This window comes from Sinocyclocheilus anshuiensis, unplaced genomic scaffold (assembly GCF_001515605.1).
Source record: "Sinocyclocheilus anshuiensis isolate Anshui unplaced genomic scaffold, SAMN03320099.WGS_v1.1 scaffold609, whole genome shotgun sequence".
In the NCBI taxonomy this organism is placed as follows: Eukaryota; Metazoa; Chordata; class Actinopteri; order Cypriniformes; family Cyprinidae; genus Sinocyclocheilus; species Sinocyclocheilus anshuiensis.
This window is the reverse complement of record NW_015541011.1, coordinates 1,034,453-1,049,759: the sequence shown is the minus strand read 5'-3', so window position 1 is coordinate 1,049,759 and position 15,307 is coordinate 1,034,453. Positions and strand designations below refer to the sequence as shown.

Below are 15,307 nucleotides of genomic sequence, written 5' to 3'. Positions count from 1 at the left end.
TCAGTTGAATATTTTGATAATATTTCATTATGATATTTTATATTTGTTGTGGAATTGTTGGTCACATGTGAAAGTGCAATCTGTCTGCTAACACGAGAATGTGTTTTGAAATGTTAAACACATCTTGAATGCTGTTAAAAATAAAGTTGAAATCATATTACGCAGTCCAAGGTAAAAAAGCACATTTTGTTAAAAAAGAGAAAAGTTGGGAGGTTGTATCAAAGCATAGCTCAGCAGCTTAGTACATATAAGATACATGTAGTTTCATTTGTCTGAGTACAAGGTTTTATTTTTTCAATTTTGCACCCTGTTTTGTCCCACTTCTCAAGAATGACCGAGTTACTGTTCCAGCTTTACTAGTACTATGAGTTTATCTCAGATAGTTAGAGAGATAAGAAATGTTACTATCTTTTACAGTTCAATCAGTGTAGTAACCTTATTCCCTAATTATTGACATTATATTTGGACTCTAGTCTAGTGTTGCCTTGCCTTGTATTAGTGCTTCACTTGTTTTACTTAAGTTCTGCTAAAATCGAATACTTGTATTTTTACTCGGGTACATTTACAAGGAAATAATAATACTGTTTACTGCATTACTCCGTACGTGCCATTCCATTGTGTCTGTACTTAAGTACAATTTCTCAGTACCTTTTACACCCCCTACTTGCATGAAAAGTACTAGTAACATAAAAATAGATGCTAATTCGTTTTATGTAAATAAGGCAGCACCCAGCCTCTATTTTCACAGAAAGTAAAAGAATATCATCAGTAATGTATCAGTTTTGCTCTTTTTTTCAGTATTCAGGCTTGGGAACACAGTCAACTCGATTCATGCGGCCAAGAGCACTCTTCATATTTCTGACCCCGTGCTGCGCTTTTGCCTTACTTTTGCCAACCTCAACCGTGCTTTGTACTTCATCTGTGATAACATACTCTGGGCCAGAAGTATCGGGCTAATAGGAGATATCAACAAGGAGCGCTGGAGCTTGAACTCCACTCGCTTCTATTTCCTGTCCTTGGTCATGAATCTCACCAGAGACGTCTATGTGATCGTACAGCTTATGGTGCAGAAGTCTCGGGACCGACACTTCCAGCAAAAAGTCAACCAGCACCTCAATGAAAGCCCGGATGTGGCTTGTGTCATAGTGCCTCAGCTTGATGCGTTCCTCTTCCTTCTCCTCGAGAGCCTCAGAAATGAACCATCTGTGGCTCTCGATACACTTAAAAATGTTTGCGACCTTTTCATTCCACTTGACAAACTGGGCATTTACCAGACAAATGCAGGGGTGGTTGGCTTCTGTGGTCTTGTTTCCTCTCTTTTAGGCATATTGTCAGTTTTGAGGCCCAGCCTTAAAATCAAGCCATGATTCAGGAAAATGCTTTAGAGCAGGGGTGCCCAAGCTCGGTCCTGGAGGGCCGGTGTCCTGAAGAGTTTAGCTCCAACCCCAATTAAACACACCTGAACCAGCTAATCAAGCTCTTACTAGGCATACTAGAAACTTGAAGGCAGGTGTGTTGAGGCAAGTTGGAGCTAAACTCTGCAGGACACCGGCCCTTCAGGACCGAGTTTGGGCACCCGTGCTTTAGAGTAACACCCAAAAGGAAACTTTCCTAACAAATGTTTAGATGTCATTTAAGTGTGAAATTAGACTACCATAAAGCTTACTTTTGTAAAGGGATCAACTTAATTGTTCTATAAGGGAGGCACGAGAACAGCACACACCTAATGCAGCAGTGCACCTGTAGGGCTGTTCTGCACAAAATAATAATAATAAAAAATAATAGTATAATTTAGATAAGATTTCACAGTGTGGGTTTGCCCACTTGCTGTGTACACTTTCATAAAATTGTGTGCCTTGCTGTATCCGTTGTTGTATTATGGCAGTCCTAGTGAAATAATACACCTGCATATTATGAACTATTTAGTAGTTGTAATAGAGATTATATTACTTTGGTACTGATGATATTGAGATGAGGGTACATGAACACATTTTGGAAATTTCCAACAAAAAGATGCGCTCTATGATGGCGAGATGCTCAACTTTATGAAATATGTGCTTAATATTTAGTCTCCTCTGCGTGGAGAGAACCATCTGTGAAATTAGATATTCGACCTCGTTCTGATAGATCCCAGAGTTGTTTACTGATGTTTTATTTTAGGTGCCAGACAGGGTTTTGCTAGTTATTTCTTTATCATGGCAAAAGCTAACTTATTACATTTTGATTCTACATAATTGGTTGTCAGCACAAACCGCTTTAAGAACAAACTGTGAACTTGAAGGAATTTTTATGCACTTTTGAAAAGGTTTTGGTCTTGTCTTCTAAGATAAAATTTCAACAGTTTGTCCTCACATGAGACACAATAAATAACTGCATTCTTATTGACACAAACATCTCTTATGGATACAGAATTTCTACATGGATTTGTGATAGTTTGATTTTAAACTTACTAAACTAGATTTAAAGTCGCAATGTAACAAAAATATGATGAATGAATAGGCATGTGTGGATGAACCATTGAATCTTTCACAATAAGATCAATAAAATGCATGTAGAAAATAAGGTATATTTCTATTTCATGCTGACTTAAATGCCTTATCCATCCATATCCAGAAATGGAAATGAAAACAAATTTCACAAGATACAACATCATTAGTTGTATTAGTTTACTTAAAACAGCTTTTTGGAGTAAAACGTTTGGTAACTCTGCGATGTGGAAAAGGTGCAGTCATAATAGATTAAAATTGCAATCACAATAAGTGAGTGGAAATTTGACTGCTATTAAATGTGTCATTATGCAAATTACCTTGTAAGATCAGGTCCACAGTGTGCTAAACCAGTGTCGCTTTTAGTATTATTCATATACTATTATAGTATTTATTAAGGTTTTAAATATATACATATATACATACAAATCAACATTTTGACCGATTAGGTCTTCATCAGGCTAAGGAATGTTGATTACTTTTTTCTTTATATTTTGTCATTTTTATTCATATTTATAGGTATTTCTATTTTGCTTTTTTTTTTTTTCAGTTTAAGTAATTTTAGTACTTAAACATTTTCAGTAAGCTGCCAAGGCAACATTTCTTCTCATTTTAGTTTGTTTTATCATTTATATTTTATATATGATATATAATATAACGCACTATTATATATAATATACAGTATAACATATATTTTAATATTTTATTTTAGCTTTACCTCAATCAACGAAAATCATTTTTATTAGTCTTAGTTAACAATTTGCTAAACAAACTGTGAAATTAAAGTCAAATCAGAAGACATTTCCATTGTATTAAGTTAATGTGGTCCAGTTTATTTAAGGCATCTACATCAATACATGAAGTTGCCCCACGAAAGGATGAAACAAACTGTTAACAATATAAAGAGCAATGCTATTTTGGCAAATCTATCCTTTTTCCAGCCAGATAACAAATCAGGATCAAGGATTAGAGGAACTAACACTGTAGTGACAAATAACAGATCAGCAGTCTCCACAAGAGAAATGTCAAAGCGCAAAAGTGACACAAAAATACTTCCATAATGTACATGAGGCTATGGGCATGAACAGGAATGACACGAACATAGGGACTAGAGGGACTTTGGAAAGACTGCTTCCATAACATATGGTGTTGGGTCTTTACGTAAAGCAGAAGACCAAGTGAGATCCTCCATCTGTATTCATCAAGTACTACATTCTGGGAAAACAGAAATACTGTATACTTTCTTTCACATAAAACATGACCCAAACCAAAACCAGGATTCAGAGAAAGCCTGACACAGTCTATGAAGGTCTCCTTCATGCTTCAAAGGGAAAGAATGCAGAGTTCATTCAAACTTCATGTCAATAAAACATGTCAAATTTCCTGCAACATATCCAACAGATCAGATAAATATATATATTTTTTTCATTAATCAATATATTTTTGTTTAAAAAAAAAAGAAATAGAAATAAATTAAATGTGCCTTAAAACATGATTGTTTCTGCTGTTTAGTGTCCAAATAATAATAATATCAACATCATTATTTTAAGGACACGGTGTGCTGTAGTGGTTTAAGCACAAAAACCATGAGAAAATGATCACTTTAACGATTTTGAACTGTCAAGGTAAAGCACCTTTCATCTTATTACACGATTGGCTACAGGAAATCCAGATTTAATTTGTATCCCAGAACTCATCATGTAGCTACACACAAAAGAGGAAGGCCTCGACTAATTAAGAGTCTGACGTAGGTGCGTTCACATGGATGTTCATTTGACGGACTGCACCCTCGTACTCTACAGAGTTTGGTGGGATCACCTCAGAGTTGAGAAAATTCCAGGTTTCCCTTATTCTATCCAGTGATTAAACGCTCTATTATAGATGTCAAGATCTTACAAGTGTACAAATATACATTCAGTAAAATATCAAAATAGAAACTGCTTAAGTTCTCTGATAAATCACTGACAGACCGAACACAGTACAGATAATCATCTCTCATCGTCCAGGCTTTATGATTGTACCATAAAAGCAGACCGCAGCCCTGAAGGTCAGAGCTCAGAGCCGGAGTTAGAAGATCAAGGGCAATGGTAACATATGCTGCATTTGGGCAAGAAAAAAAAAACTATTTTGGCTTAGGTTGTGTCTCAGATCTAACCAATTCCTCAATACAACACTTTTTACACGAACAAACGAAAAACAAAAAATAAAAAAAACTTTAAAGGGCTTAAATCACTAGTCAGAGGTCTTGGCCTTTATTACATAGTTTGGGCTTAGATCCTCAGCCTCCACATTGTCACCCACAGTTTGTGTGGAGGAAAGACGTGGAAATGCCTTGTCATGCTCAAGAAGAGACATTTGGTCCTGGTTTATTTTCCACTGAGGAGTCTTTTGGTCCGCGCGACCAGACTGGGAAGGAGGAGGAGAGTGGAACGGCTGGCACTAGGAGGGCGCTTGTGTGCGGTCATAGTCCAGAATCAGGCCTTTGATGTGCGATAGTTTCTGATGGAGATACTCGCAGCGCTTCTTTTCTTCCCGGTAGCCTGGAAACTTCTGTAGGGACAAAAACAAGATCTTCAAAATGTGCACATTAGAGGTGGGTAACAGTACTGATGCAGTTTTTATCTGTAAGTGAAATATTCTTTGCTGTCAAAAATGGCGACATCTGCTGGACGGAAGGTTCACTACAACTCGTGTTTAGTATTCACACAGTCACAGAATATGAAAGGTCCAAGTGTTGTTATTGTTAACAATGATTAAGAACGAATTGTTTTCATTATAGTTGAAATAAAAATGAAATATAAACATTAAATTAAAAATTTTAACTTAAAATCTTGAAATCTTGAAATGAAAATTAGAAATGTTCCCTTGGCAGCTAACCTAAATAAATTCAAGTTGAAAAACTAAAATGACTGAATGATATTAAAACATATATTTCATATATTTAAAATAAAATAAAAATAAAAGGCAATTAAAAATTAATAAATACTATAATAGCATATAGATAAATCTAAAAACACTGAAAGATCAATGGGATTTTAAGAATTACAATCCAATTATTCAAATAAGGCTCATAATTAAACAAAAAAAAAAGTAATATTTCTACCCAGCCCTAGTTTGCAAATATGCAGTTCAATGTGTGCCTTGCAAACATTGTCAACACACATAATGCAATTCTCTTACCTTCTTATACTTCCTATACTTCTCCATTATTTGAACTTCCATTACCTAGAATAATAAAAAAAACAAAAAAAAAACACATTAATCTAAAATAACCTCTGACATCATGTATTATGTAACTGTTATATAAGGTGTGCTTAGGCATTATCTTGTAAAACAAAGACACATTCTTCCACAAGTAAACAAGCCTTCAGTGTCACATGATCCTACAGAAATCATTGTAATTTGATGCTCAATAAACATTTCTTCTTATTATAAGTGGTGTGCTTATTATTATAATTTTTTTTTTTTTGTGGAAACAGTGATACATTTTTGAGGACTATTTGATGAACAAAAGTTCAAAGGAACAGCATTTATTTAAATGTTTATATAACATTTTTTTATTTAAACATTATAAATGCATAAATGTCACTTTGGATCAATTTAATGTGTCGTCCTTAAAATAAATTCTTTCTTTAAAAAAATCAATCTTACTGACTCCAAACATCTGAATGATATTGTATATGATGTTTTTTTTCCCCAAACCTTATACTCGTGTGTCCCAGGAGACAGCGTCTTTATCTTTGATCCGAGTTGAACAAATATCTCTGTGACTTTCCCTATGCGCTCATGAAGGTCTCTGTACTCGTCATATTCCGCACAAAAATCCTCTTTGTACCTCTGCTGCTGCTCGGAGTCTGTAATAGTGCTGTATTTTCTGGAAAGAAAAGTTTCTCGAGTGAACTAAACCATTTTAACAGTGACAATAAATAAAGTCGTTAGGCAGATTCCCAAGAGAAACCAGTAGGTGGCACTACATATTAAAATAAATGTTTATTTTCAATCTTGGGGTGTTTGTCTGAAAATACCAGTGCTTTTAAAAGCTCAAATACAGAACATTTAAAAGCAAAAACAAAACAGACTTGTGTTTTCTATATTTTGAACTTGTAACTTAAATTCTTACATTCCGCTCAGTAAAATTACACGCTATAGGTTTAAATGTGCAACACACTTCATTTTCTATTCCTTAATCATCAGCAGACAATCTCCACCTTGTAATTACAGAAGCACAAACCAGTAAAATAAACCGAAATCTGGTCTTACTTACAATAAATAGTCAGGCAGCTCATCGGGCGAGGCACGGGTGACAGGTGTGTTGGGTCGTTCATGGTCTACACATTAACACAGACAAGAACGATAAAATGGTTTATGTAATCTCACTACACAAACATATCAAAGTGCCATACTGCCCAGGCTGAAGGAGTCATTTATCAAATCTTGCGATAAGGGACGTGGGGGGCAGTCGTCGCTGACAAAGGCTGCCTCACAAGACGTCAAAACGTTTTACAGTGGGTCACCCAGCGGTTAGTTAAGTTAATCATCCACCCTGGCGCTAGGGAAGGGTGCAGACGAGCAGTCACCTCGCACACAAACATACAGGAATATTTCCTGAATTGCTTGGCAAGTCTGAACCTGTTCTGCTATCATTTCACTTGAAATGAAAGTGTCTGACAGTGAGCCACTTCTGAGACGAATTGCAGTGGCAAAGCTGAAAAAGGCTGTTTGTTATTCAGCATCAAAAAACATCTAGTGAAATGCCCTCTGAGAAACAATGACTCCATTGGCCTTTTGGCAGTGCTAATAAATATTGATTATGATCACCACAATCCCTACCATTATCACTGCCTGACATCATAACATGTAACAATCATAACATAATGCTGTTATACAATATTTTACTGCGGACTCTAAATCTCATTGGCAATAACAGTACAGCTTAAAATGCTGTGAAATATAATTTTATGTGTAATTAATATTTATTTTAAATAATATCTATGTACATAGGCCAACAATTAGAAAAAAATGTGTAATTGTCACAAGTAAATACACTGTAACAAATGATCAATTAAAATTAATTATGCTGTAATTACACAATTAGTACTGATAATCATTTAACGTTCCCAGTTATAAACACTACCGCTCAAAAGTGTTTTTTTTTTTTGTGGTGGTGGGGGTTAAAAAAAAAATCTTATATGCTGACCAATGCTACATTTATTTCATTAAAAAAACTGTAAAAACTGAAATATTAGTACGATTTAAAATAACTGCTTTGTCTTTTGTAACATTTTAAATAAATGTCTTTACTGTCACTTTTTATCAATTTGATGCATCCTTGCTGAAAAAAAGTATTAATTTCCCTGTTATTTGTTTTATTTACCATGTTGTTTAGAAGTTGAGAATGTGTATGTTTGATTTAGCTGGTTGTTTGCTATTAAGACACCCCAATAAAGTATAAATCATAAAGTAATATTTAGAAATTTCCTTAACAACAACAACAAAAAACCCTTACTGACTCCAAACTTTTAAACAGTAGTGTATATATTATTTTCCTTTGCAAATTATATATTGGCCGCAAATATATTGCACCTCTACATCAAAACTTTACCTTTAAACCTTTGAACTCACCTTTAATATTTTCCTGGTTCTGTTTGAGGTCCGGGCTGGTCTCGACCCACTCAGGTTTTAAGCGCTCCCTCTCCTTTTCTTTATGCTTCTTGGACTTCCTTTTGTGCTGGCCATTTGCTAGCTGCTGGTCAGTGCAGATTTCTGGTTCAGTTCTTGGGTATTTGGGGCTGGACGATGGCTGCTGTGCTGGTTCTGGCTGTTCTGGTTTGGGCACGCTGTTGGACTCGCCGAGCTTGTGCCGCTGGTAAAGACCATCAGGGCTCTGCTGAGCTGTACTGGTGCCCCTCTGCAAACTTGTGTTTCCATGAGCAGAAGAGCTACGGCCCATGGAGGAGCTGAGATGTCCACTGGAAGGAGATTGCAAGGGCATGCTCTGGTCTAATAAACGTTGCTTTTTTGGCGTCTGACTTTCTGGATGGTCAGAAAGCACTGGGCGTTTCTGGGAGTAAAGAGAGAAGGAGATTTCACAAACTTTGCAGATGGAAAACAGCAATAGTGTGGACCGGCAGCTTAATTGGCTCCTGCAAACAGCAGTGACTGAAGCGCCTCCAGCATCTCCATAAATAAAGAGCAGACGGCACCAAATATGATCTTCACAAGAAAAAAAAAAAAAAGAGGCTCTTCTCACTCTCAATCATACATTCAATGACAAACCTGTTTAAGTGCACGCAAGAACCTGATAGTCCATTGCATAGATACTACAGCATGCAAAAGCTTTAAAATTAGACAGACAGAGGAAAAGTAGCACTTCTTTTTATAGGTGCATTTTTACCATGGAGAGATTCTTGACAGGGCTGAGTTGGGATGGAGAATCCCCTGAGGTTTTGTGGAATGAATGGCTGGACTGGACACTTTTCAACTGGCTACTGCTGCTGCTGAGAGGCTGGAGTTTTCTGAAATAACAGAGAGTGAGATGCTGTCAAAAAGTCATTCCGTTCATGGTTGCCACCAGGAAACCTTTGCTAATTAATTTCTGAAACAAATCTGTCAACTGTCCCGAGTTGAGCTCAACTTCCCAGTTCCAGAAAGCTATAAAAAGGTGCGGTTGTGTTTACAGGAAATGGAAGAACTAAACCGGAAGAAATTTAAAGCTCAGGATCAAGGTCTAGGATTTGCACGAGTGTTAATCAGGTTTGGCTGTTCCCGAACGGAGTGTAAAAACATTATACTCTCGCACAGCATTCGGCCAGAGCGCCGGGGCTTGTTAGTCTAGCTTAGCATTTCCGGGTAGCTTATAACATCTGCAGTGGGACTGGCAAAAGCCTTGCTAATGTCCAGTGACGAGAACAATGGTGCCAGAGACATTCCTACTCTGCTGGAACTTTCCTCTGGCAATCTGCTTCCTACAGCTCCTTCCTCTCATAGAGCTGCTTTTCATCACACGAAGGATAGTTCTTCACAAGCGTCTTGCTTCAATGCCCTGACAAACCTGATGTACTAAACTACTCTGGAGTATATAGTAAAAAAAAGTAATATTTTAATAAAAATATTATAATATTTGTACATACTATATAACAAAAAAAAAAATTTTGTTTTCTTTCTTTTTTTTACAGTAAACCCACTGAGTGACATGCACTACCATGCAACGGTTTGAGGTCAGTAAGACTTTATATTTTTGCAAGATACTTTTTATTCAGCAAGTGTCCATTAAATTATTCAAAAGTGACATTTACATTTTTACTAAATATTTCTAATTTAAAAGAAATGCTGTTCTTTTAAACTTTCTTTTCAAAAATGCATCATGGTTTCACTTTCAACAAAAATATTAAGCAGAACTTTTTTCAACATTGATTATGATAAGAAATGTTTCTTGAGCATCAAATCAGATTATTAGAATGATTTCTGAAGGATCATGTCACATTGAAGACTGGAGTAACGACTGCTGCAAATTCAGCTTTGCCATCACATGAAGTAGCACAGTTATTTTATATCATAATATTTCACAATATTACATTTTACATTACATTACAATAAATGCAGCCTTGGTGAGCATGAGACACTTCTTTGAAAAACGTTTAAAAATATCTTTCTGACCCCAAACTTTTGAAGGGAAGCAGTGCATGGATGTTTTTGCAAACATGCCGTGTTGTGCAAGTCCCGTTCTGGGGTTTATTGCAAGATCATCTTGATCTGTCCCATTAGGATACTTTAGACTGGCAGTGCACATAAAAACTGAGAGGCAGAGGTGAAAGCAGAGAAGAAACTAAAGTATGCAGTCAGTTAGGCAGAGTGTGGAAAACCTCCCAAAAACATGGCTGCCAAGATCGTATTTGGCAGGATGGCTGCCATTTATTCCCCCATTGTTCCGGGACTGAATGCGGCTGCACAGAAGCTTTCAGCATAATTCCACTCAATAGCACAGTGAATTGCACGGCTTCCTGCTCAGACAGGCCTATTAACCACATCATCTGTGCTAATGCGCATACTTAATAAGGCCTCCAAAACACATCATCTCAGCAGACTGCGGTGGCAAGGCCTGGATGACAATACTGTACCAAACGTCATCAGCCAGTCTTAGTCAAAGGACATTAGGAAATAATACTGTTATGAAAGTTTTGCATGTCTCTAAGCAGGGTTTTAATTGTGAAGTTAACTGAAATAAAGCTCAATAAAATTAAATATAAATATTAGATAAGAAACGTAAACTTAATGACAATTAAAATTTGCCTTGGCTTCTAAATGAAATAAGCTGAGTTGAAGTACTAAAATGACTTGAGGAAAAAAAGAAGAAGAAAGAAACCTAAACTGAACTGTAATAAAAATAAATTAAATAAATCAAAGTAGCAATATTAAACTAGTAAAGATAATACAATAAAATAGCAATAGCAATATAAAAAACTACTAAAAATGACAAAAGCATATAACAAATTTATTAAAATTAAAATGACAACTAAAAATACAAAATAAAAGCTAAATGAAAATATTAATATGAATGTTATTAATATTTTCACTTAACTTCTATTTTATATTTTCGGTTTAAAACTATATTACTATATAAATAATACTAAAATACACAATTTTAATGATTCAAACTGAATCACTGTAATAATGATTTAAATTATTTCAATGATATTTCTAAATAATATCCAATATAATATTTTACATTTACATTTAGTCATTTAGCAGATGCTTTTATCCAAAGCGACTTACAAATGAAGACAATAGAAGCAATCAAAACCAACAAAAGAGCAATAATATGTAAGTGCTGTGACAAGTCTTGATTAGCCTAATGCAGTATACGTAGCAAGTTTTTTATTTATGGATTAATTTTTTTATAATACATAAAAAGAAAATGTGTAGATAAAATAGAAAAAGTATAGAGAATGCCAGTGTTAGAGGGTCATTTTTATAATAAATAAAAAGAAAAAAAGTAGATGTAATAGAAAAAAATAGAGAATGCTCGTGTTCGAGGGCCTTTTTTATAATAAAAAGAAAAGAAGTAGTTAGAATAGAAATAGAATAGAGAGTGCAAGTGTGAGAGTCAAGTGTTTCGTTTAAATAAATAAAAAGAAAACAAGTAGATAAAATAGAATTAGAATAGAGAGTGCTAGTGTTAGAGGGTCAAGTGTGGATGGAAGAGATGTGTTTTTAGCCATTTCTTGAAGATGGCTAAAGACTCAGCTACTCAGATAGAGTTAGGCAGGTCATTCCACCAGGAGGAAACAGTTAATGTAAAAGCCAATGAAAGAGCATATTTTTGATTTGGTCTTGATGAAGGGGTACTTGAATCTTACTAATGGGTCTATGCAAGACAAAAAAGGTTGGAAGTAAAGCAGAGCAAAGTGAAGCATTGTAAGGTGAAGTATAGAAGATGATAGTCTGACACACTAAAACGACAATAAATATTAATAAAAAGATAAAAGTGATGTTGTGAGAATTGAGAATACTGCATGTACCTTGCCAACACCCTTTGAATGAGTTGCCGCTCTTCCTCAACATAGCTGGGCCAGTCCCTCCGCACATGTCTGTAGAAATCATCCTTTAGAGTAAAGCTGTGGTCTTTGGGATTGAGTTTAGTCACCTGAAAGGAAATATACAATAGAATTATTCTCCTGATGAGAAACTGCCCTCCGTTCACAAACGCACTTAAGTAAACAATATCTCAAGAGTGACTTGAACCATCAAGCATTACTGGAGTCAGCATCTTTTTGAAGAAATATGACACTTCAGAATTTTTTTACGAGAGAGAAAAATAATGTACGATAGGCCTTTTAAGAATATTCTTAAATACATCCAGAGGACAATAATTCAATTCAGACCTCGTAAATGTAAAACAGAAAGCATAAATGTATTGCAGCACAGGACGTTCTGCAGAGCACTTTTACAAATGGAATATGAACCCAGCACAACCCTCCCTCTGTCAAATCACAATCCATTCTCCAAATATCATTACGGCAGAAGGCTAATTGCTACCGCTAGCACCGCAACCTCCCCTTGTTGACTCTGCAGGAACTCCTGAATATAAACGCAGCAGGAAGCGTTCAGCAAATAAACCTACTGACAAAATCAGCCATAACCATCTTGTCTGCCCAAACGCAATAGAGAAACAGATCTGGACAGACTATATTATCTGGACAGGCTGAGTACTGAACTGTGTTTTCTGAAGTAGGACTGATGGGAGAGAGAAAAAAAACAAAAAAAAACAACACTTGGCAGTGGTGCAGAATGAAATGCTGACAGAGAGTTTTAATCAACAATATATTATACAAGGCTCCAGACGGTCACAAAAGTGACTAAAAAATTTTTTGACAACAATTTAAAATCTAGCCTCCATGAGCAACAGTCGGGAAAGCTTTGTGTGCATTAATACACAGTTTAGTCAGATTTCATCTTGGAGGGTGGCCTTACATCTTCAGAGGCGCCAGTGTATCCTGCATGCAATAACAAACAGCGTCATGGTGCCGTTTCACATACAAATTACTCTTATGACCTGGGGGTAGTTGTGGCCTAATGGTTAGAGAGTTGGACTTGTAACCACAAAGTCGCGGGTTCAAGTTTAAGTACCGGCAGGAATTGTAGGTAGAGGGAGTAAACAGCACTCTCTCCCACCTTCAACACCCTCATGTGCCCTCAGTCAAAACCACTCACTAAACAATCTTCAACTTGCTTGTGACTTAGTGATATGATATATGATATGATATATGATATGATATGATATATGATAATACTGTTCAAAAGTTTGGAGTCAGTAAGATTTTTATTAATTAATAAAAATGATAATAATCATAATAATTTATTAATACTTTTATTCAGCAAGGATGCTTTAAACTGATCAAAAGTGACTGTTCGTAACCATATGCAAGCATTTACTATTTCAAATAAATGTTGTTCTTTTGAACTTTCTATTCAACAAAAAAATCCTGAAAAAATGTATCATGGTTTCCATAAAAATATATAAGCAGCATTGATAATTAGGAGAAATATTTCTTGAGCACCAAATCAGAATATTGGAATAATTTCTGAAGGATCATGTGACACTGAAGTCTGGAGTAATGGCTGCCGAAAAGTCAGCTTTTCAAATATATTAAATTTATAGTATATACAAATATAAAAGTTATTTTAAATTGTAATACTGTTTCACAATACTACTGTTTTTACTGTACTTTTGATCAAATAAATGCAACCTTGAACTTCTTTCAAAAACTTCTAAAAATCTTACCAATCACACACTTTTAAATGATAATCTACACACACACACACACACACACACACACACACACACAATATTTCAGGTTCAAAAGTGTCATTAGTGTGAGAGCATCAAATTGAAACCATTTATATTAAATAGCACTGTAATATGAAAAACTCTAATAAGATTTTTGCGAAGAAGGTTTGCGAACATTTTTCCATTTACCTAGATTATAAATATTGTGTTTGTTGCGCATTTGCACTGTAGCATGCCGTGCACTTGTGTTTTACCTCATCCAGCACAGCACTCAAGTCGACCTTGTCCTTGGGGCTGGCTTTCTCCCTTTCCAGCCAGAGCAGTAGTTCTGGCTTGCTGTAGGGCTTTAAGGCCAGAACGTGAATGACACGTTCTTTCAAGGGCCTGTGGGCCACCAAGCTAGGTGTACCGTTCCTCTTGTTGCTGGGTGAATGTCTATTAGTGTTGTCAAAGCTGGTCGGCAGGCCCTGTTTCTTCTTAATCTTCACACATTTACCTGAGGGGAGAAAAAAAAAACACCATAAGGGTTATTAATATTTGTTTTAATATTACTTGTTCTGTCAAACAAAAACATTCACCTTATATTATTCCTTAACATATTTCAACGTCTTCACAAGAGTTTAAAACAAGCTCAGAATCTGCTAAGTGACATAAAACGGGTTGAAAGATTATTGCCTAACTCGAATGCCTCCTCAGCACTGAAAATAAACAGAGAGCTCTGCAAATAGCACAGAACTTCTGGGGCCAAGCTCTCGTTACGCAAAACAAAACCGAGCCGCCCTGAGGTGAAATTAGACACACACATAACAGAGAAGAGGTGAACACTGGGGCCGTGACAAAGGACTGTCACACATACAGTAGTGTAAACAGCAAGCGCTGGACCACTTTAGGAAATACAGCTTTGAGTAAACATGACGGCCCCCACAGCACTCATATGACCCTTTCTCCGGATGTGCACTCTTGAATTTGGCATGCACCGAGCGGGCCGGAGAGTGTGAAAGAGAGCTGAGGGTAAACGTTGCTCTCTCCTGAGCAAATATCTAAACCTTGGAAACGAAAGCACCTCCAATAGAGCCGTTTTTGTTTTTTCGGTTTTCCATCTTCCCACCAGTGTGCTAATTCACCTGGAGCCAGCAGGACACAGGAGTGCTAATAGATATCAAGCATGCCTAATCTCATTAGAAGTTTAAGCTGTACTTTGAAGGTTGCAATAGGACAAAGTGAAGCATAAGCTGTTCATACAGCGAGTGCTACGCTCCTGTGCTCATCTAGTTTTACATGACATTCATGCTTCCATTTATGCTGCTTTAGGGCTTTGTTATTGCTGCAGAAACACACTACCCTGTTGTCTCGTGAGTTAAATTCAAATGGATTGGGTTCAATCAAATTACTCAGTCATTTTAAGCAATCTTCACATTAACTCAAAGGAAAGTTCACCCAAAAATGAACTGTCTGTTATCATTTATTTACGTCATATGACATACGGTTTTCTGTGGAACACAAAAAAAATGTACCACCCTCATGTTGTTCCAAA

The 15,307-nt window shown here is 36.1% G+C and overlaps 2 protein-coding genes across 2 annotated transcripts in view; one reads left to right on the top strand and one right to left on the bottom strand.

The window, feature by feature from the left end:
- Positions 1-1,376, top strand: part of LOC107690406 (peroxisomal membrane protein 11A-like) — a 5,632-nt gene extending 4,256 nt beyond the window's left edge. Inside the window, exon 4 of the mRNA XM_016488739.1 lies at positions 799-1,376. Within this exon, the coding sequence (XP_016344225.1) occupies positions 799-1,367 (569 nt within the window). The 3' untranslated portion in view covers positions 1,368-1,376. The remainder of the gene's footprint in view (positions 1-798) is intronic.
- A 1,922-nt stretch (positions 1,377-3,298) lies between these two features.
- LOC107690391 (RNA polymerase II elongation factor ELL2-like) lies at positions 3,299-14,282 on the bottom strand (the record flags this gene model as incomplete). Its single annotated transcript, XM_016488724.1, has 8 exons — positions 3,299-5,036; positions 5,667-5,711; positions 6,189-6,360; positions 6,751-6,814; positions 8,109-8,547; positions 8,881-9,001; positions 12,005-12,129; positions 14,028-14,282. Coding segments are annotated over 8 exons (1,332 nt in total), but the record flags the coding sequence as incomplete, so codon positions are not given.
- Positions 14,283-15,307: the final 1,025 nt, after the last annotated feature.